Source organism: Fundulus heteroclitus, chromosome 2 (assembly GCF_011125445.2).
Source record: "Fundulus heteroclitus isolate FHET01 chromosome 2, MU-UCD_Fhet_4.1, whole genome shotgun sequence".
Lineage (NCBI taxonomy): Eukaryota > Metazoa > Chordata > Actinopteri > Cyprinodontiformes > Fundulidae > Fundulus > Fundulus heteroclitus.
Genome location: NC_046362.1, coordinates 35,075,963 through 35,098,155, shown reverse-complemented (window position 1 = coordinate 35,098,155; position 22,193 = coordinate 35,075,963). Strand labels below are relative to the sequence as shown.

Below are 22,193 nucleotides of genomic sequence, written 5' to 3'. Positions count from 1 at the left end.
TAAGTGAACCTCTTAATTTACAAATGTACAGTAAAGTTTAAATATATAAAACATTTTTTTTATATTAGCACAAATTCATAAATATCCTTTTCACTCAACCGTGGATTTGAACTGTTTTTGTCCTCAGCACCCTAAACTAAAGGACACAAGCAATTTAATTGGAGGATTTTTATTACCTTCCTGTTTGTACTTTTACAATAGCAATTTGGTTCCCCAACTATTAGTTATGAACTTATATTTATACAGTTTTACCTTAGAGTCTTCATTTTATCTTACTTAGATGTTCTCCGGCTGTGTGTGAAACCTGAGGGTTTCGAGCCTGTACTCAAAAAGATAAAGATAAAGTAGTTCATCTGTAAGACCACCATATTTATCATTTTTAATTGTACCGTTTCCTCTTGTGTTTCCATGTGAGTTTGACATGTTGGGAATGTGCTGATATAGTAAAGAAAGGTCTTTGTCTCTTTTCAAGTTGCTTTCATATTTAAACGTTTCTGACCAAACAAACGATAAAATCAAAGATAACCTGAGTAAATGCAGTTTTCAACCAATGCTTTTATTTATCAGGGGGGAAAGCTATCCAAACCAATCAATTTAAACAAGATGTTCTTGGTCAAAACCCTCCAATATGGCTGAAATAAAACAATAAAACAAAAAGTTGTAATGGATTTCTATTCGATCAAGTAATCTAGTCTGATATTTGTTTGAAACGTTTAAGTGTGACAACAAAGGGAGTTAACACTTCACAGGACTGACAGTTTATCATCACTTTAATATAGCAACACAACAGGATAAGGCAGTTTCTGTCTTTCTGGTGTAAAACTGAAATCTGTTTGTTTTATTATTTTATTGAACTCTAGTGAGTTTATTGCATAATGGGGAAAATCCTATTGGTATGGATAAAAAATACTTTTTATATTCACCTCTATATTGAGCTGAGTAGCTCATTTCAGCTAACAGTTTCCATCCACATTTTGTAGCTTAAAATTCAGACTGTAAACATTTGAGAGCATTTAGCAGCTTTAAGTTAAATTTATGCAGCTTAATGACGCATTAACTGAGAATTACTTGATGAATCCATGTGTGAATGTTTTGAGACATTTGTTTGAGTTGAAAATCATTGGTGCTGTAGCAATGGGAAACTGATTTTATACAATCTGCAACTGCAACTAAATTAATGAATAACAGGGTATTTTTTTTAGCGACAATAAGGCAAACATCTGGGAAAATTAAGATACACACATTATTACAAAACTGTTAACTTCACCAGCAGGGTCAACGGACATGCAGTCAGTCAGATAACAAAATTTAAACATTGCTGTACACCATTTACACTGATAAATCCAAGTTACCAGAGAAAGTTTCTAATTTCCAGCTTTACATCTATGTACATGCCCATATTTACAGCATTTTTACCTTCACATCTTTTATTTACCAACAAACAAGGTAAAATGTTCGTAAAGTGACTGAATCTTCGTAGGGGGGAAGTCAAAGACACCAAGTATGACACCAGACAGAAAATATCCCTGAACACGGTTTAAAATGCACACGAGCATGCAAAACAGGTCACGAGGTGACGGGCGTCAACTATTAAAGGGAACGCTGACTGATGGGACATGGTTATGGAAGCAAATAATTTTCTTAAATATTTATCCAATCAACAAATGTTTAACTATAAGACCTGATCATAAAAAAATGTTTAAAATACTCTATATTATCAAAATCTATTGTGATTGACATCCTGAGGCCCTAACATGAGGAATAAACTGTGAAAACTTTCATAGTAGGACATTTTTGTGTCTTTTGAAAATTTCATGGCATCATAATTTGCATAATTACCGAACATCACAGCACACTGTATTCAATCAAGGAGAAAACTTTAGATATTTTTCTTGTACGAGCTTTTTTCCACCGCTGTGGAATAAGCAGCAAAAATTACAATACATTGCCACTTTTGAGTGCAACACATAAAATAAAATAGAAAAATGTCTTTAAATATTACACATGCTCTTTAAATCTTTTAACTTTTTACTTTAAATATTTATTAGCTTTATTTGCTTCCACACAAGTCCCTGAAAATTTTATTTTCAACCATCTAGAGTAAGAAAATACAGCAAAATTCACTGGAAAAGATGGTGAAAACGCTGCCAAAAGTCATCGTGGTGTTCAATTTCTTTAACGACAGTAGAAAAGCTGGACTTAACAGACCTATATGTTTCTGTATAGATCTGACTTAAGTTCATGTCTCTGTTTCTTGTGTTATTTTCAACTTTCATCACACGTAAAGCAAATTAAAATACAAATATTATATACAAAAGTATGCTTAACTTCTTTCCTTCTGTTAGAAATTCACCAAATCAACTGAGAAGTGCTTTCAAACTGAAAAAAAAAAAAAACGACCCGCTACGTAGTTAAAAAACAGAACGTGGAGGGTCTTTGCAGGATTTATGTGAAGTCTTCAGGGAGGTATTAAAAGCACAGCAGGATCTTCACTCACAGGAGTATTTCCAAAACAAGGTGGTTTATCATCCGTGTGACAAGGTCCAGGGTGGAGCGACAAACTGTCCATGATGTGGGACACGGATGTGGCTTTGAAGCTTGTCTGGAGATAAAGACCTCCTGTCGACACTGTAAACAAAGACAGTAACATCACATTAGCGATGCATGCTCTTCCACCAGCCTCCTGCACCTTGGCAGGATCTGAGATCATGGCCCTCCTTGTTCTATCATCATGGTAGGTTCATGATGCATGAAAACACAACAACTGGCCCCTTTATAGGTGCGCCTTGCTAGTAGGTTGGACCCTTTTTGCCCTCGGAACCTCCTTTATTCTTCATCAAGGTGTCAGAAAGGTTCCTCATTGACAGGATAGCATCACAAGGTTGCTGCAGATTGGTCAGCTCCACATCCATGACTTTAGTCACAGAGGTGCTCTGCTGGGTTGAGTTCTGGTGATTGTTGAGACAACTGTTGTTCATCTCTGTGAAAAGATCTGAGCAATGCAGCATGGTGCATAATCCAGCTGGAAGCAGCCATCGGAAGATGGGTACGCCGCGGTCATAATGGGAAAGATGTGTTCGGCGACAGTACTCAGGTCGCCTGCGGTCTATAAAAGAGGCTCAGTTGGTTCTGAGGGGCTCAGAGAGGGCCAAGGAAATGCGCCCCACATCATTACACCTTCATCCTGAACCGTTGATACAAGGCAGGATGGATCCAGGCTTTCATGTTTGCACCAGATGCAACTGAAATTGAGACTTATTGGACCAGGTTCGACATGTTGTTGTTTACTTTGGTTGCAATGAGTCGTTAGTTGAGCGACTGTTGCTTTTCTACCACCTCAAACCTGTTTGCCCATTCTTGCCCATTGTCTCCTTTTTCAGACCATTCCCTGTACACCTGATAAATGGTGGTTCATTAAAATCCCAGCAGATATTTAGTTTCTGAAAGACTAAGGCCGGTCCATCTGGCACCAACAATCATGAAATCCCTTTTCTTCTGCCTTTTGATGCTCGTGTTGAACTTCAGTAAGTCATCTTTAACGCATCTGGAGTGCTGAATGCGTTGAAATGCTGCCAAGTGATTAGCTGGTTCGCTGTTCGAGTTGACAAGCAATGGGACAACTGTGCCTAATGTGGGAAGTATTAAGAACTAAGCACCGTCCAAACCGAGGTCTGGTAAGTGACGGAGAATGTAGCGGGGTCTGTCCAGTCTGATGGGGGGACCTAACAGGAGCTGCACAAATTAAACCAATAAAATTCAGGAGGCTGTAATTTAGCACCAACACAGGGACAGTTTGTTTCTTTTTACAACACAGGACAAATAAACCCTAACCTTTAAGAAGCTTATTTTTATACATGACATAAATATGGGGGGCATAAACCAACAACTGGTCTCTAATATCTGGCCTTTTCATGGCATTTATGTTACTCCGCACTCTGGTAGCATTGCAGAAATAGATTATGGTACATCGATTTAGGGATAAGTACCAAAACCAATCAATGCAACGTGACTAACATTAGGATTTCTGATGTTTCTTCCCTTCACATTGCAATTAACTATTTCCATCACATAAGTGAAAGAAAAGATTTTCTTCCTGCTGGTGTTGATCAACTCACACATTCATTATTCCACTAAACTGTTGTTGATAGAGAAGGAGTTTCGTAATTGTGCAATCGTAAGTTTAATTGTTTGAAAGCTGACCTGAGTCATGAAACACATTTTCCTCCAGATATTGTTCCTTTGAAAGTAATACTTCAATTCGGAAATCTAACTTATACTTTTTAGCCTATCGCAGGCCTGTTATGAGATCTAATTTGGTGGTGTGTGTTTATAAATAAGTTGAATAAAAACTTTACGTACAATAAAATATGTGTTTTAAGAACAACTGTGGAAGGATTTCTTGTTCGCAGCAATCTTAAATGCGTTTGGTATTTGGAAATGTATTTATGAACATAGTACAGTATGATAATGTGGAAGTATTTATATTGTTGCCTGCAAATCATTACTTCTGCCCCCAGAATGATCTGTTTTGTTAATTGGCTGATCTAAGTCCTGAACCCCGCCCAGCACCGTCTCCCCTGGACCCCCTAAGAAACAAGGGGGATCATGGCCAAAGTCGGTTTGATGGTCGGCCGTCATGCCGTTCACCGTCACCGTCTCCCGGAGTTCGCTTCCCTGGTGCTTTGACGTCGAATCAGAGGAAGCCTCCAGGACGGCCCTCCTCTCCTTCTCATTGGCGTCGTTGCTGTTTTGCTGGCCGTGTCGAGGGTCACGGAGGGTACCGAAGCCGGTCTGGGCGGTCGACAGTGTCCGCTGATTTCCCTCCAGTCGCTGGCAGCTGTAAAGCCCTCGAAAAGCGGAGCGAAACTTCTGAGACATGGCGTTGTAAATCACAGGGTTTATGGCGCTGTTGGCATAGATGCAGGTCCGACAGAACAGGAGGAACCAGGAGTCCAGGTAGGGCGTAGACACGAAGGAGTTGATCAGAACTAGGGTCCTGTAGGGCATCCACAGCAGAGCGAAAAGAATCACCACCACAGCAAGCATCTTCGTCACCTGCAGGGTACATTAAGAAATGAGAAGAAAGATGCAATTAGAGGTTTATAAAGCTCTTTTTGAGGGTAACTTCCCTGACGGATGTCTAAATTTTGCTTTATGTCACACTCAAATGTTTCAAATCTTATACTTAGACTTAGACTTTCTTTATTGTCATTTTGTATGCACAGAGTGCATACAGAATGAAATTTCGTTTCCATACAGCTCAAAAAAATTGCAGTAACTCTACAGCAGGAGTGTCAAACTCGTTTTTATATGGGGCCACTTTGGCGTCATGAAGTCATTAAAAGGGCCAGTTGCACGTGCATAGACGATACTTTTCATTTCATTATTTCATTCCAGTTTACATAGAAGTATTAAAAAATACACAGTAACATAAAAGTAGCACCCTTAGGCCCAGTTTATACAGTTTATCTGCAAAAAAAGTTAATACTGGGGTGAGTTACACTTTAAACTCATCACACTGCGTCACTTTTTCTCCTTTTGGACATTTCTGGGTTGTTTTAATGTGTTGTGGGAAAACTGACATCTAGTAGCAGGATGCTCTTACTACACAGTAAAAAAAACAAAAAACATTCACTACAGGAGGCGCAGTTTTAGCCACTTTATACACTTTAAAAGGATATATGCCTCTACTTTATGACACAATATGCCTTCTTTTTGGCTCTTGAGGGCCGGATAGTTTACCTCGACGGGCCGGATTCGGCCCGCGGGCCTTGAGTTTGACACCTGTGCTCTACAGGATACCTTGCAGTGAATTACAGTGCAAGATAAAAATGCAGTAATAAATCGCAGTCAGTTACAGGATAAGTTTCAATTGACTTCCGGGTAAAGTGCAGCAGTGAACAGTAGGCAGTTGAAATGTAAACAAATGTAAACAAATAAAACAAATCTTCAAACAAATGCAGTTGTTAGACAAAGACCATTGGCCCAGAGGGGAACACCTCCTGGAGGCGGGGGGCTTAAAGCAGAGTAGACTGCAGGTTTGTGTCAGAGTTCTGTGTCGCAGCAGTAAGCAGGTTTTGGTGCCAGAGCAAATCAGTTTTCCAGACGAAAGCAGATTCAGGGAATGCCAGAGTTCTTTGAGAACAGGTGGGGGGCTTTCCCAACTGTGTGGATGAAGTAGATGGCTTTCACACACCCATCACTGCACCTCAGGAATACCACACATACTACTGCAACCGTAAGGGCTGGTACTCAGTAATCCTCCAAGGTGCTGTGGATGGAAAGGGTCATTTTTGGAACGTCTTTACAGGATTACCGGGGAGCTGGCGTGATGGCAGAGTGCTGCGGTCGTCATGGCTTCCCATTCTCTCCACTACATCAGCAAACATCTTTTCATTTCGAGTTGTTCCATCGAGCTGCCACTGCTGCTGCAGTTTCCTACGATGCACAAAAAAGCCTGCACCTCATCGTTGCACCAAGCGCTACACTTCTTCCATTGCTTCTCTGGAAAATGGCAGAAAGCTACTCAAAATACAAACTGTCATGTTGGTTGCTTATTTAGGCATGGAAGGTAACAGGTAGGTTGAATATAGTAGAGTTCATTTTGTTTTATTTTTGTTTTATAGTTGTCAGCTTTCAGTCTCTATGAAAAATGGCACATTTGAGAAAGTTGCTAGCCTTTTGAAAGTCTTAGTGTTAAAGTAAGGGTCCACGTTATAAATCCAACATACATGAAGACCACTGTCATTAACTGGGCTAATCGCTAATATAAGACGGTAAAGACATCTTGAAACGTCAGCTCTTTAACCACTTTGTCTTTGTTTTTTGTTTTTTTTATTGGAACGACTCGTCTCTCAAACACATGTTGCAGGGAAAAAAACAAAATTCTTGGAGAGTAATCAGGAACGGCTAGAAACTGCTGTTCTAGGTTGTCTCTCCAAAGCCCCCTCTAACGTTACGGGTCACATTGAGTGAAAGTGCAAAAATACCCACGTTTCGACGTATAGTTTGTTCAACTGCACAGCCTGGAATGATAAACAAAAGTCTTTTATCTCTGGCAAATCTTTTTTATAAATTACAGATTGCAAAGCATGATTGGATGTTGTGACTGCACTTTGTAAACTGCTAATTTTAGTGTGTGACATTTAGAAATTTGAGCTGCCATCTTGGCCAGGTCACTCTTGGAAAAGAGCTGTTAATCTCTATCAGGTTTTGTTTACCTGGTGTGAAAGTAAGAATGGGTGGTAAAATCTGAAATATTCATTAAGTTTAAATTGCAACTGAGTAACAATTAGGAACTATATTAAAATGCAAAACCCAGTCAGGTAAAGGCCAGCCTCATGCGAGCTGTTCACACTTTAAATGGTGTTTCTGAAGGAGAGTAATTCCAATATACGGAGCTCCAAAGAGGTCTGTGTTTGTGAACTCCTTGCTCTGTTGCAATTTTCTGTAAATCACGCTCAATGGTTTGCTGCCAATAGTCATGTCAAACTATTCCCAACACAAAGATGACTTTTGATGCATCTTTTACCCTTGTTTTCCAACGTTGTGGGAGGAGCAGAGAACAGGACAACATGCACCAGATAAAGAAGAAGTGCGATTGAACAACACTAACAGGCGACAGTCATCTGACACATGAAAATTGAACCAATCTCGTCTTTTTGTTCAAAAGTAGACTTGCAGCAGTTTGAGAGGATAAATGGTGCATCAGCCTTGGAGGTTTAGAAAACTGAAAGGATGGTAAATTGGCTGAATCTATATAGTGCTTTTCCATTCATACTGACCAATCTAAGCGCTTTTAAACTACAAGTTTTCTTCTTAGAAGCTTCTTGCCAACAGAGGTTGAAATGAATATGTTTCTGGTTATCAAAGGAGAGCTTTCAGCATAATTATTAGAGGCAGAAACCCATCTGAGCAATGAGTGCTTTAAGAAACTGGACTGAGATTTTCTCCCATTTAATTGAATAATTTGGTAATCCAGTGCAATTTAATTTCAAAATCAGTTTTTCTATGATATTGTGACACATGGCTTCCTGAATATCATGGGAAATACTGTTGCCGCTTTTTATTTGAATTTTTGGCATGAGGAATGCACATTGAGAATCACCGGAATATAACAGGAATTTATTAGACTTTTAATAATTTCTCCATAAACAAATAACCCAAAGGTTTCAGTGTGCATCTTGGGTTATGCTAGTTATTAAAAGACCAAAACAAACACTTTGGGAAGCATTCGCATGAAGACTAACACCAAAAAGCAAAGAAAAACACAGGAGATAAAAGGCAAGAAGGGAGAGAATATACACTTTAGGAGTAAACGACTGGATACAAAGCAGGTGTGATGATTAACACATTTTGAACAGGTGTGAGGTCTGAACAGCCAAACAGGGAGAGAAAGCTGGGGAAAGATTACAGATACATGAAAACGAAGCAACAAGCTGAAGAAAACCCAAGACCTGAAACTGAGATTCACAAACAAGACGATTAAAAACCACCACAAACCTTTAAGAGCATGACGACTTCCTCCCACCACCGTCAACTCCACATAAGAGCAAACAGCTCATTGGACTCATGGTAGATGGATTTTAATGCAAACAAACTTATTAGGTTCAAAGGATTGTGCTGCAGTCTGATCATCAGAGATCGCCTTTCAAACTATTATGATAGAATTAGATGGGACCTGTTCTGCTTCCCTTCATATAGAACTTGTGTTAGATGATTATGTGTTATTGGATGTTTTTCTCAGTTTTAATAATAATAATAATAATAGCAACCTTTATTTAACCAGGTTTGTCCCATTAAGATCAAAAGATCTTTTCCAAGAGAGACCTGACAAAGCAAGGAAGCATACAGTTAAAAAAAACTGCATCTTAAATATAGACATCAAATATAATATTTGCAAAACACAATTCACATAATGCTATTTGCACACAAAAAAAAAAAATTGCACTCATGTAACTTGGATACAATGGGCTCTACCATGGCCTTAAATACATTGAGAGAAACCAGAGTTTTGAGTTTGAGCTGTGACTGCAAACTGTTCCATGAAGTTGGAGCAGAGAAGCTAAAAGCTTTCTTCACCCTTTCTGGTCTGACCCGAGGCACAATACATTTTTAAAAGTCCTGAGAAGTAGGCCCTATTAATTAAAATAAAAACAATGATACATGAGGTGCTGTCATTTTAAGAATAGCCTTATAAATCAACCCTAACAGTGGTGCACAAGCAGGCATGGCCATTTTACTTTGGCATAGAAGACCAACAGCAATGTCCTGCAGTGGCAGGGTGCCGCCATCTTTACAATCAATGCCAGAAGTCTAAAGAAACCACTGAAAGTCGGTCCCAACAGGAAGCTAAGGATTTGTGTGGTGGCTTTGTGGTGTACTCGCACCTTTCTCCAGCCACAGCTGATTCCCATCAGCAACAATCATTTAAGGAGTCAGAAGGAAGGCGACCCAGTGGTAACCTGACTGTACCTTGTTCCTGTTGCTCCTTCATCTCATGGTTCATCCGTGTCCGTTTCCTTCCTGAAGGTGTCAACTCGTATCTGGATCCCGTCCTGGTTCCTTCTCTGCCTTGATCGCCTTGAACGAAATCAACCCTCAGTCCTCAACTGTGGTCTGAAGAGTCTTCCTGGAACCCCTGTCATCCACTGCTCCAGTAACAATGAGGACGCTCCCAAAGCTCTGCGGCGCCACCTTCTGCCTGTCTACCCTCTGACATGCCCGACCACCAGCAGTCTGCCACCATCCAGTCAGTCAACCTCAGCTCTCTGCGCACCATTTCACTTCACTACTCACTCAGCCCATAAGTCACAGTGTCTACCACGATTACTCAACGTCCCTACTTGCTGCTGTTGTTTGGGCCTGTCTGTTTGTTTCCTCACACTCAGCGATCAGAGCCAAGACTCCTTTCAATGAATTTTCCTTCATGTTTGTGTCCCCATTTGGAGTCTTCATGAGAAAAACATGACAAATCCACTGACCTTAGGTGTAGGTTTTCTTACCGTCGTCTTTGGTCTCCGCGTATTGCATGAAGAAAAAATCTCCAAAACTTCCAGTGTAAACCTTCAGGTGTGGCATTGGTTGTAAATATGGCAGCACCTTCAACCGCACCAGGGTGCCTCTCTATAGGACCGTGTGCTGAGTTAGGCTCCATACTTCTTTTGGCTAAGGACTCTTTGGCCAAAGTGGAAGTGCATCAGCAGCCATGATAAGTGCTGTCCGAATATTGCAGTCAGTAAGGAAGGAGGTAGGAAAAGGAGTCTGTATAATTCCTCTCGCGGCTAATTTAGCCTTGGAAGCTTGCGAGGTCCCTCACCGGTGCTAAGGAGCTATAAGGAATCCCGTGATGCTTTTCGTGCGTGACGTATAAGCACAGTTCACCTCACAGATATTAACGACAATGTCCACAGAGAATAGGGCGTCAATCATCCATGTGTGTTTCCATCACAAAATGACGTATGATTTAAAGGCTTTTCAAAATCAACACAGCGGTCTGAAGCTCCTTTCCTCCCCCCGATAGAGCTTTTACTGTTGACCTCATGAAAGGTAAAGGAACAGAAGCTAGGAGCTATAAATAGATGTTTTCGGATTGGAGACTTAGAGTTCCACAGTTTGTGATAAACTTCAAAATGCCATGATACACACTAACCAGCACATGAAGGCATTAAACAGAGGCATATGTCACTATAATCAATAATTAGACAAGAGGTTGACTCCACCCATTTCAGTTTTACCCAAAAAGACGAGATTTATTTCGGAAATAAAATCCAAGTAAAAGCTTCAGCTTCTTCATCATATACCAAACATACCAAATATGTTCACTTTGATTTGTTGAAAAGTACAAGCTTTGTTTAATTAGTATTCATGACAAACTGACAGAGTTGTTTCTGTTCTCTAAGCACATCCTGCAGATTTGCGAACCCTTCTGTGGGCGTAGGTGCCAGACAATATGACTGTGTCATCTGCATAAAAATTAAGCAGTTTGCTTAAGATGAGCGCTGATCCTTCCTAGAGTTGATGTTGCAGCACAGAATGCAGAAAGATTACTAAGATATTTGAGTCAGACTCAGACTTTGTGTCAGTTTGCCCGTTGCAGTGCTGAGAAAAGGTTTAGGACCTGAATCGCTAAACACATTTTAATGTGAAAGACAGCCTGCGTACGTACGAAAGGCTTCGAATGATAAGTTTAATCGTTAAAAGATCCAAACCAATCCAGACACATGTGGAAAATATTACCAGCCTTGGTAAATCCTGAATTGAAGCTAGAGTCGGCAGTTTTTTTCCTCCAAGCCCCATTTTGCGCAGGTAAGCGCAAGACCGTCTTACCATGCCAAATCCATGCCCTTTGGACTGAACGGCAGAGACTGGTTAAAATTTTTACAGGCCTCCCACAGAGAATGATTTTTTTAAGATCCTTTCTGTGAATACATAATGTATTTACTACTTTCAGGATGGAAGGACGATTTTACCCAGTATAACAAAAAGTGTTTCTGAACAGGAGCACCAACTATACATGTAACTGTGATTAAGCACATTTCTTCAAAAAGGCAAGTCCAGTTTCCCGGGCGACATTGAGACCTTATTGTTGCCAGGCCTATAAAATCAAGTGTTCACTGAAATGGAACCTGTCGGACAAAATTAAGTAGACTACACTGCAAAAACGGGACTAAAAATAAGTAAAATGTTCTTAAAGTTAGTGTATTTGTCCTTGATTTGAGCAGGTAAATAAGATGATTTGCCAATGGAATAAGATTTTTGCACTTAAAATAGGAACAACTCATCTCCATCATCTTATATCAAGTGCAGGATGTCTAATTATCTTATTTTAGGGGGAAAAATACTCATTCCATTGGCAAATAGTCTTATTTACCTGCTCAAATCAAGGACGAATACACTAACTTTAAGAACATTTTACTTATTTTTAGATCAGTTTTTGCAGTGTAAAAGATTGCAAATGGCAACACATCTTACCCTGGTCTCCTTCTGTTAGTCTCTGTATGGCAATATAATCACACCCAACTTCAGCATGTTCCAGTTGCACGGCGTGAAACCAGTTAGATTTTTTTTATATATATATATAAGTGACCAGGTTAACTAACACTAGCAATTCAAGCCAATAACAAACTCTTTTTCTGCAATTTTGTCTGTTTGCTGCTACAGCTGTGTGTGTCATCAGAAAACCAAGATAGAAAAACATCAGCAATGACCTTGAAAGGGCAACTGTTGCCGCAGTCTAGGAGAGGTTATAAGGCTGTTTGGAAAGTACTTGAGGTCTTTCTCAAGAGAGAAAGGTCATTCACAAGAAGAAAACATTTAAAGCAGCAGCAAATTTTTCAAGAGTGGACACTTCAAGTGCAGAGCATGAAATGCTGGGAGAGGTTACACAAACACCAGCCCTTTGGGGTATTAAAAGGACACATCATGCTTTTCAATTCTTTCTTTTCACATTTAAATCATTCAGTTGTGGTCTATATAAAGTGGAACTGGACAGCTGTGGTCTGAATTCCTCGTTAATTTACCCCCACTTTTTGCTCCTGTTCTGAGGTGCGTCTGGGAGCAACTCGTTTTGGTGCTGTCTCTTTAAATCTAAAGGAGGCATTTCACACCCCGCCCCCCTCCAAGTCGCAGTTCGGCCATTTTTGTTGTACGCTGGGGGACAGTGTGATAAACAACCGGACACTTATCCAGTTGTAGCTTCGGCATCCGTCAGCTCGGACTACAAAATCGCTCAGAAAAATAAAAAGTGGCGGATTTGCAAGATCGGTAAACTGGAACTCCACGACCTTGCACTGCAAAAATAGAACTCATAATAAGAAATTATTTCTTGAAATGAGAGAATTTTTCCTTAATTTGAGCAGGTAAATAAGATTATTTGCCAATGGAATAAGCTTTTTGAACTTAAAATAGGAACAATTCATCTCCATTATCTTATTTCAAGTGAAGTATATCTAATTATCTTATTTAATACTAATTCCATTGGCAGATAATCTTATTTATCTGCTCATATCAAGGACAAATACATTCATTTCAAGAAAATTTTACTTATTTCTAGTTCTCTTTTTGCAGTGTGTTGGCAGCTCCACGGCAAATACTGTGACGTAAGTGTTCATAAAACGTAAAAGAAAACAGAGCGAACTGGACAGCTTGACAAATATGACCCAGTGTTCTGGGCTTGTTTTGCAGCCACTGGATCCGGGTCATTGATTCGACCACAAAACTTGTTTGTACACCAAAGTATTCAAGAGTCAAAATGAGGCCATCTGTCCAGCAGCTTCAAATGATGCAGCAGCAGCAACGTGTGAAGAGGGAGTGTAGATGTTGGAAAAAAATTAGCAGGAAACTGTGATGTCTGCGTAAATGCATCACAAAAAACATTCCCTCTCAGAGTTTAAGGATTTTATTCTCTTAAATTGATAAAAACCAACACAAGGGGCATAAATTATAAATAATCCCATCCAAATATCATCAAATTATTCAACCAGAAATGCACAACTAGATATGCGCTGATGGTGCCTCTAATTCCCAGTCCAATATGAGCTGACGGCGTCGTCCTAATTTCTGCGATTAGCTGTGATTGCTTCATGATTACTGGAATCATCAGCATGTCGGAGGAAGCACGAGCAGACAGAGATCTCACCTGTGTGGAGCAGTTTGACACCAATTATTAAAATGCTTTGTGTGTCTCAGAGTGGGTGCTCTGAAGGGGTTAATGAAGGCTCATTCGGTAATTGAGTCATTTGAAAATTAAAGACAAAGAGAGGCGAGACCGAGTGGGATGTGTGCGAAAGAAAAGGGAGAATGAAATCATTTGAAAAGTAAATTAGTCTGTAAGTTACCTAACAGCTGCAGAATTAACCCGGAGCTGACAGATTTATCACTCTGTGCGGACGGACAGAGCCTACCGAGAGATTTCTCATTTTTGCTCCAAATGGTCTTCACTAAACAGGGAGGAACACGTGGAAAACAAATCTTTACTTTCAATCCAGCGGAAGGTTTTGGTCTAGAGCAGGGACCAGCAGCCCAAAATGTTTTAAGAGCCATATTGGACCAAAAAAAAATAATAGATCTGTCTGGAGCTGCAAAAAATAGATACAAGCCTTATAATAAAGGCAACATGTGCTGTGTCTATATTAGCTGTGTTAGCCTACTATCAAATGGCAAATAGGCTACAAATACATAATGAGCATTCATGTTAAATTTTTATTTTCCCTGCAGCACATCCTGGAGAGAATGACGCACCACTTGACTATACTGCCGTATGATGAGGCTTTAAATTTAACTTCCATAACAATATTAATGTATTATATTTCATGGGTGAATAATGAACGTGCAATTTTCTGGTGAAGATTCTCGGTCATCCAGGTCATTGTCATTCCAAAAAAGTTAAAAAACAAAACAACTGGACTTTAAGCTTTCTGGATAGGAAGCGAAACATCTTCAAACTTTGGAAAAAAGTCCAGTTGTTTTGTTTTTTTACTTTTTTGGAAGGTGAATAATAAAGAAATTTGTTTTTTTATGTCGTTTTTATTATGAGGATTTGAAAAAACAACAATGGATCATGCATAAAATGCCTCCTTGTTCACCGCCCTGAATGTGTGCATGAAGCTGCACGAATCCTTCTCCAAACCAAAAGTCATTGGAATTTTAAACACACATCATGATTTCTTATTTATTTTACTGGGTTCCTATTAGGACTAAAGCAACAAACATATTCTGACTGCCAGATTACTCCCATCTGTATAAAATAAAAGTAGGAATGAGTCAATGGGAGTGAAATTGATGTTCAACACCAATCTTTTCCATGCTGTGGAGAACATTAGGTGCCCCTTGGTTGCTATGGATACATGAGAGGATTAAAATCAAAGTGCGGTCCACCCCTGACCCTAGCACTGCTCACATCCTGAGGAACATCCTGGCTGCAGGTTAACAGCAGCAGGACCCATGTCACACAGACACTAAACGTGCAGCTGAATGTCCAATTAGCGAGCAGCTCGTTAAAGCAGTGACCAAATCCCACCCAGAATCCACGCTGGGGAACATTGATGATTCTTTCTTACTAAAGCAGAAAAGCTTTCTCTCCCTACAGCAGCCTTTAAGTGTTAAAAACTAACATGATTTATTACGTTGAAAGTTATTAATGCGTCGGGCAACTAGTATTCTACTAGTCCCTTGTATTTCAAGGGTTGCTGCAACTTTCACCTCACCGGATCCTCAGCCTTTTCCATCCCTGAAGGAAGTCAGTGAAGTTAGACTTAGACAACTTTATTTGTCATTTTGTATGCACAAAGTGTCTATTGTCTATAAATCCCTGAATGGCTTAGCACCTAAATACATCACAGACTTGTTATCAGTGTATCAACCCTCCAGACCACTCAGGTCTTCTGGCTCCAGCCTGCTCTGCAGAACCAGAACCAGAACCAGACATGGAGAAGGAGCATTTAGTTCCACTTATCTGGAACAAACTTCCGGAAAACTGTAAATGTGCGGAAAGCCTGAGTTCCTTTAAATCAAGATTAAAAACACATTTGTTTAGGATTGCCTTCGACTGTTAAACTGTTTTACTGAAACATCATTAGCTCAGCTTTGTAGTCCAACTGTTTTTAATATTTGCTTTTAGTTTATATTCTCCCATGTTTTATTTTGTTTCTACATTTTATTCCAACTTGCTTTTATACTGTTTTATTTTCCTATATTTTAATCTTGTAAAGCACTTTGCATTGTCTCTGTACTGAAATGTGCGTTACAAATACATTTTCCTTGCCTTGCTTTACTTGAAACCCTCTTCTCGGTTGATTTGTTGTGACTTTGGAGCTTCATAGTTCAGCCATTCCTTCCAGCAGAAACTGCGTTCAAAGTTTAAACCGCCCCAAGAGCATCCGTCTTCGCCAGAATCGATTTGGGTTTTTGATAACGTTTACTGTTTTTCCACAATCTGTGTTTAAGTTTGAGAATTTTTCCAAGGTTTCCCACAGAAGGGTCTTGTTACAATGTGATGCGACTCTGACCCTGTGAAATATGCAGAAACTCTGAGATTTAAACTGATTTCACACCTAAAGTTTCCTCTCCACATATTCGGCTAATACATCAAAACATAGGTCTGTTTTTCTACCTTCCTACAACTGCTGGTATTCAAACAGTAAATGTTTGTTCAAAGCTTAATTTCTAGGGTTAGGCTTTAGGTTTTACTATGAGATCCAGAACGACTTTTCCTAGAAGTAATTTTCCCAGAAATCAGCAGTAATTCCTCCCACCTTTACACTCTGGACGCAGCTGCCGTGATTTTTATTGATCACACTGAAACCGGAAGCTGTGATGTCATTTATCCCGTTTATGACATATTCTGAGTTTACTTACGATTTTAGTAGATTTCAAATTAATTTTGGTGTTCTATCAACAACAGGAGGGGAAAAAAGTTGCAGTCATGATAGAAACCTGGTGCTCTAGTTATAAACTTGCAATCATTTCACAGCGTTTATACCGTGAAACAGAATTAAAATCACTTCTTTTGCTGACATTTACACATTTGTAATTCAGTCCCATTGGAGCATTAACTTGTCCTTTAAAGTCAACCTATCATGATTTTTAATGCCTTCCTTTTCACATTTAAATCATTCAGTTCTGGTCTTTGTAAAGAGGGACTTCAATGCTTTAGTCTGAATTCTTCGTAATTGTTGCCCTTCAGTCCCTCTTTTGCCCCATTTCTGAGCTTCGTCTAGAGAACAGAGAAAACTGAACGGCATGAAAAATCCCACCTAAAAAGAATATAAAGCTTTATACGCAGCTGCTGGACAGAGTAGTAGGCACTCCCAGAGACTCCAACCACACAGCAAAAATGTATTTAAGGGCTAAAAAAGTGTATTTTGCATATGTCCCCTTAAAAAATCATTGAATTATCCACATATTTTCTTTTGTTTTTGTTTTTTTTCCACACAGCTTATATACCCAAATATTTTACTTTGAATTCATTCTTTCCTCGTAGACGGAGATGTTGATGATTTAAAATCTAACACAGTTAAGTTAACGGAAATAATGAGCAGTAGACTATTTTAACTGATGTTACTCAACTAAAATAATGAAAAGTGCAACGAGTCAGAAATGCTGCTACTCTGCCTCCAAAACATTTGGTCCTGGTGGATGAAAAATCAATCATCCTCCCTACCAGAGCCTTTTTTTCTGGGGTAAATTTCTACCTTTACATTTTGTTTTAATTCTGCTTAATGTAGTGTGAATGCTGGGGGGTAGAAATGGCCTCCAGAAATCTGTGCTGTGCAAACGCACCTTTTTGATTCCTCAATTACTCTGGATCACTATCCAGTTATTAAGATAAAAAAAAATGCTGGGACGTCTATGGGTTTTCATTTTTTTTTTAGAATTACTCATAATTAAGCACGTCTCAAAGACAGGAAATAAAATGGTTTGCCAAGCGGACACTTTTTATGTTGAAGCCACAGCTTCAGGACAGAGATGTGGTTTTTTTTTTTTTTCTGTTGACGTGATACAAAAACAACTTCTGTTGCCATTTTTATTCATATTTCTTTCACAATGGAAACAAATGAGCAACAGCCGCACACAAGGCACGTTAAATATTCAGCTCCTCTTGGGAAAACCGTTGCAATGCCTCAGCATGTGTTTTTTTTTTTTTTTTTTTTTTGTATGTGAGTGAATGAGTGGATGAAATCCCTCTGCAAGCCGTGACCCTCTTTAGCATCCAGCATCACCGCCGTCTGGTGACCATGGCAACGGCTCAGACGTTCCCGAGCTGCCGCGAGACAGCGGGTCAGTGGGGAGGGGATGGAGTCGGTCAGCCTGCACGGCTCAGGTGATTAGTCTTATCAGTCACAAATAATGCCGCATACCCTCGCCCTTCCTCCGTGGCACCGGCGCACATTTCTCCGGTTCTGCTGGAGCGTGTCGGCCCGTGTTCTCCACGCCTCGCCAGAACGACGAACCCGGGGAACCGCTGTGATGAGCACGCGCCCCCTCAGCAAAAAGCTCATTGAGATAAGTTTCTGTGGCCACGTGGGAAGCTGTGAGCCGTCTGAGCAGGAGGATCAACCAAAACAATTAATTGTTTAATTACTGTGATGAAGAGGAGGGGAGGAGAGTACGGACCCCTAAAGGGACATAGAGGAAAAAAAAACTATTGCGAGATCTCGCAATAATTATTGCAAGATCTCGCAATAGTTTTGCGAGATCTCGCAATAACTATTGCGAGATCTCGCAAAAGGTTTTCCTACGTCAGCGAACCGGAAGTAAAACAAATGACCTGATCCACAATCATTACTGGTTAGTCTCCACATAGTTGTTTGCCAACCGCCATTAAATAGAAAAAGAAGTTGTAAACAGACACAAAACAATGGAGGCGCAAACACGTCATCCATGGGAGAAGTTTATTGATTTCTATTTTAGTACTGGCCTGACATATAAAGACATTAAATCCGTACTTGGCTACAGACATGGACTTGACATTAGTGAGAGACATTTTAAAAGATTAAAAGAAAAAGTTTTCCTACTTCAGTGAACCGGACGTAAAACAGACACACAACAGCGAAGGTGCAAAGTAAAAAGGATAAAACCATAGACATAATATAAGAGTAGACCCCGTACTGACTGTCGCGGCGTAGGAATTACGGCCGCCATCTTGGGGCAGTTGACCTGCTACCCTAACCTGCTGATTCAACCTGAACACACTAATGATACCTCAGCACTGGGCGGCGTATTTTTGTTTAAATCGACGGACTATTGACATCAGGGCTCGAGGGCTAACTTTTCACAAGTAAGATTAAAAGATATCGTTTATATTATAATGTTATTTTTCTAAGACAGAGAGATACAGGTCTACACGTCCAAGTTTTTGTGACTTAGTCTCTCCAAACTATATATATATATATATATATATATATATATATATATATATATATATATGACGTAGGAAAACCTTTTGCGAGATCTCGCAATAGTTTTTTTTCCCTCCATGTCCCTTTAGGGGCTCCGTAGGAGAGCTTCTGAATTATACCTGTGATTAAACAGAACGCTTTGTAAAACGTCAGATAAAAAAAAAAAACAAGACAAAAAAAAACTCCCTTGTGTGAAAAAGTAACTGCCCCCTTTTTGTAAATCACAAAACAATTGAATTAACCACATTGTCTGGTAAAACCAGTTTAATTTTACAAGCAAAACAAGGACCTGCTGACCTCTAAAATCCAATATTATGAAAACAGAGCCTGTTTAACAACCTGAGGTAGGCTCAAAGATCTCAAAAGGCAAAAAGAAAATCAAAGAAAAGAAATTAAAGAATAGATGAGAAACAAAGTCACTGTTACTGAGGATTTCCAAGGCGTTGGAACCCCAGCGAACGTCAGTGAGAGCCATTATTGACAAATGGAGAAAACATGGAGCCGTGGTGAAGCTTCACAGGAGCAGCCGACCTGCCAGAATTCAACGATTCACACAGGTGGTCACAGAAGAACAACGTTTAAAGCCCTGCAGGCCTCACTTACCTTAGTTAAGCTCAAAGATTGGACTAAAATGGCCTTAGTGGAGAAGAGCCCAGGCCAGAACACCTGCTGCTCAAAAGCAACACAAAGACCGTTCTCACGTTTGCCAAAAAAAACGTTGGAACTGTCTACGAGAGTTTAAGGAGAATATATCTGTGGACTGATGAGATAAAAGTCCTTCTAGCATTTCCACAACAGGAACCAGAGCCATATCTGACCAAAGTGGGTAGAAATACCACAAATATTGTCCTGGAAGGGTAACCTGACTCCGTCTGATAGATTTGCTCCGCATATCCATCTGGAAACCTTCAGTTGAAGTAATTTTGGGAAGGGGCGAAAATACTGGTTAGCTGATTGGCCTATGTTGGTGATAGACGGGCCAAATGAACCAATCAGATTCGTCGTCGCTCGTAACAGAGCGACGACGAAAACACAACCACAAGCCAAGCTACTCTTGCTGCTGCAGGTAAAGGCTCGTTAGCTCAGCAAAGAAATACTCTGTAATTCCGATAAAACTTGCTCGATAGCCGCGCTAACGCTAGTTTCATCGGCTGAAGCCGCCATGTTCTTTAGACTGAACTGTCGCGCTTCTCGTTGCGTCACACCTCAACCCGCCTCAAAGCCAACGCTGATTGGACGTTCGTTTGGTGAACGGCTCCAAATTTTCTTTAACGGAGAGTAGCCAGACTGATCTGCGAGTGAAACCTTGAAAGCTCGCGAGATCATGATGGTCTCACGAGGCTACTGGAAGGGAGGCGAGACGTTTTGGTTGGAGCTTCATGGTGGAAGGTCCCTTAATATTTCTCACTTGTTGACTATTCCCTTCATTTCAGTCATCTCCTAGATCATCGTCCTCTGTAGGTAATATATTCTAGAGTTCTGTTTTTTTTGTTTGTTTGCTTGTTTGTAACCCTAACCCTGAATATCCCAGTGTTTTACAGGGTTAGCATTAAAACAACATCGATAAACTTCACCGACCTTAGTGGATATATGTAATTAAAGTATCAACGTCTACTTCCACCACTGGCCAGGAGTGTTGACGCAGCACGTGCATGTTCGGCTGTTCTTCTAATAACACTCGTTACGAACGTCTTCTTGGATAAAATTAGTTTTAATTCTGTTTCAGAGCTTAACCGCTGTGAAAGTTTCAGAAATTATGTCTTTAAGTTTTGATCTGATCCCGATCTCTTCCAGTCTCTTGCGGTCAGGATGGTCCCAGTTCATTCAAAAGCCGCTCTATACCTACTTTCAGTACGTTCACGTGGTCAAGAGTGGTAATACCAGGGTTTTAAACCAAGAACGCCCTGAAACTGCCTGACGGTTATTGTGTTTTCCTGTAATTTAACGGTTTTAAAACACTTCCAGAAACCCTCATAATGCACTGCAAAAGCAGATCTAAAAATAAGTAAAATGTTCTTAAAGTTAGTGTATTTGTCCTTGATTTGAGCAGGTAAATAAGATTATCTGCCAATGTAATGAGTATTTTGATCCATAAAATAAGATAATTAGATATACTGTACTTGAAATAAGATGATAGAGATGAATTGTTCCTATTTTAAGTGCAAAAATCTTATTCTATTGGCAAATCATCTTATTTACCTGCTCAAATCAAGGACAAATAGACTATTTTTAAGAACATTTTACTTATTTTTAGATCCGTTTTTGCAGTGTGGAAACACACCTATACTGAAGGTCAAACATGGTGGTAGTGTTATGGCCTGGCACTGCTTTGCTGCTTCAGGACAGTACACCATCATTAATGGATTCAATGGTTCTACTCTCTGCTAGTAAATCGAAAGATCAATGTCTTGTCATAGACTTGTGACGTTAAGTTAGTGTGAGCTCCAGGATTTTTGCAGACGTCTGCCCCCTCTGGCAACAAGTTGAAATGACACCAGTGTTGTGCACGTGCATGGGACAAGAGGAAACGCATTTGTTCTGAGGCGTAATGTCTTCTTAGGTAAGAAAGCTATAAATATTGGAGTTATCCCATGTTCTCCCGCGAATGCATCGATTGCGGTGGAAAGTAGCCAGGTGAACGAAGGTAAATGAGAGCGCACAGCCCACCCCACACGCACGCCCAGAGGATTCTCTCATAAACTGGCTAATCCAGCCTATTGAGGCAAATGTGGTAAATATAGGAAAACTGATTTTACACTTGGGGCAATTGCAAGGGCATGTGGGAAAGAAAATAAATAATATATAACTTCCGATTTGCGCCATGCACCTTTAAAGTCTAACTCTTGGACTGAAAAAAAATCCTGAAAACCGTTGAATAACTTCCAGAACAAGGTAAACTTTGAATAGTCATGTATCAAAAGTGTTCAAATTAAGTTTAAATATGAAACATTGCGCATTTTTTACACCGATTATGGTATTCCGCGTTTGAGTGCTGCCTCTGTTTACGGTCGGCCATTTCCGACGTGTGTTTGGGACCCAGAGTGGCAACCTTTGTGATTTGAACAGGAGAAATTGCAGTCTTGCCTTTACTTCCTGGTTCTTGAGCCAATCGTATGAGAGTTCCCAATTTCCAACACAGAGCGCAGAATTTGGTATTTTATCTTAGCAAAAGAGCAGCAGCCTGCAAACATGGAAGCCAGTAAGAGAAGCGGACCAGAACCAGAACAGAATACATCATATACCCGTCCTGTGGAAGTAAAAATTCAGCAGGTTTCACATCAGCAACGGACCGTT

General features: G+C 40.0%; 1 protein-coding gene across 3 annotated transcripts in view; it reads right to left on the bottom strand.

Annotated features, from left to right (window-relative positions):
- Positions 1-240: 240 nt before the first annotated feature.
- Positions 241-22,193, bottom strand: part of trhr2 (thyrotropin releasing hormone receptor 2) — a 106,109-nt gene continuing 84,156 nt past the window's right edge. For all 3 annotated transcript variants that reach the window (XM_036126039.1, XM_036126042.1, XM_036126038.1), the window contains exon 6: positions 241-5,055. In XM_036126039.1, the coding sequence (XP_035981932.1) occupies positions 4,480-5,055 (576 nt within the window). In that variant the 3' untranslated portion in view covers positions 241-4,479. The remainder of the gene's footprint in view (positions 5,056-22,193) is intronic.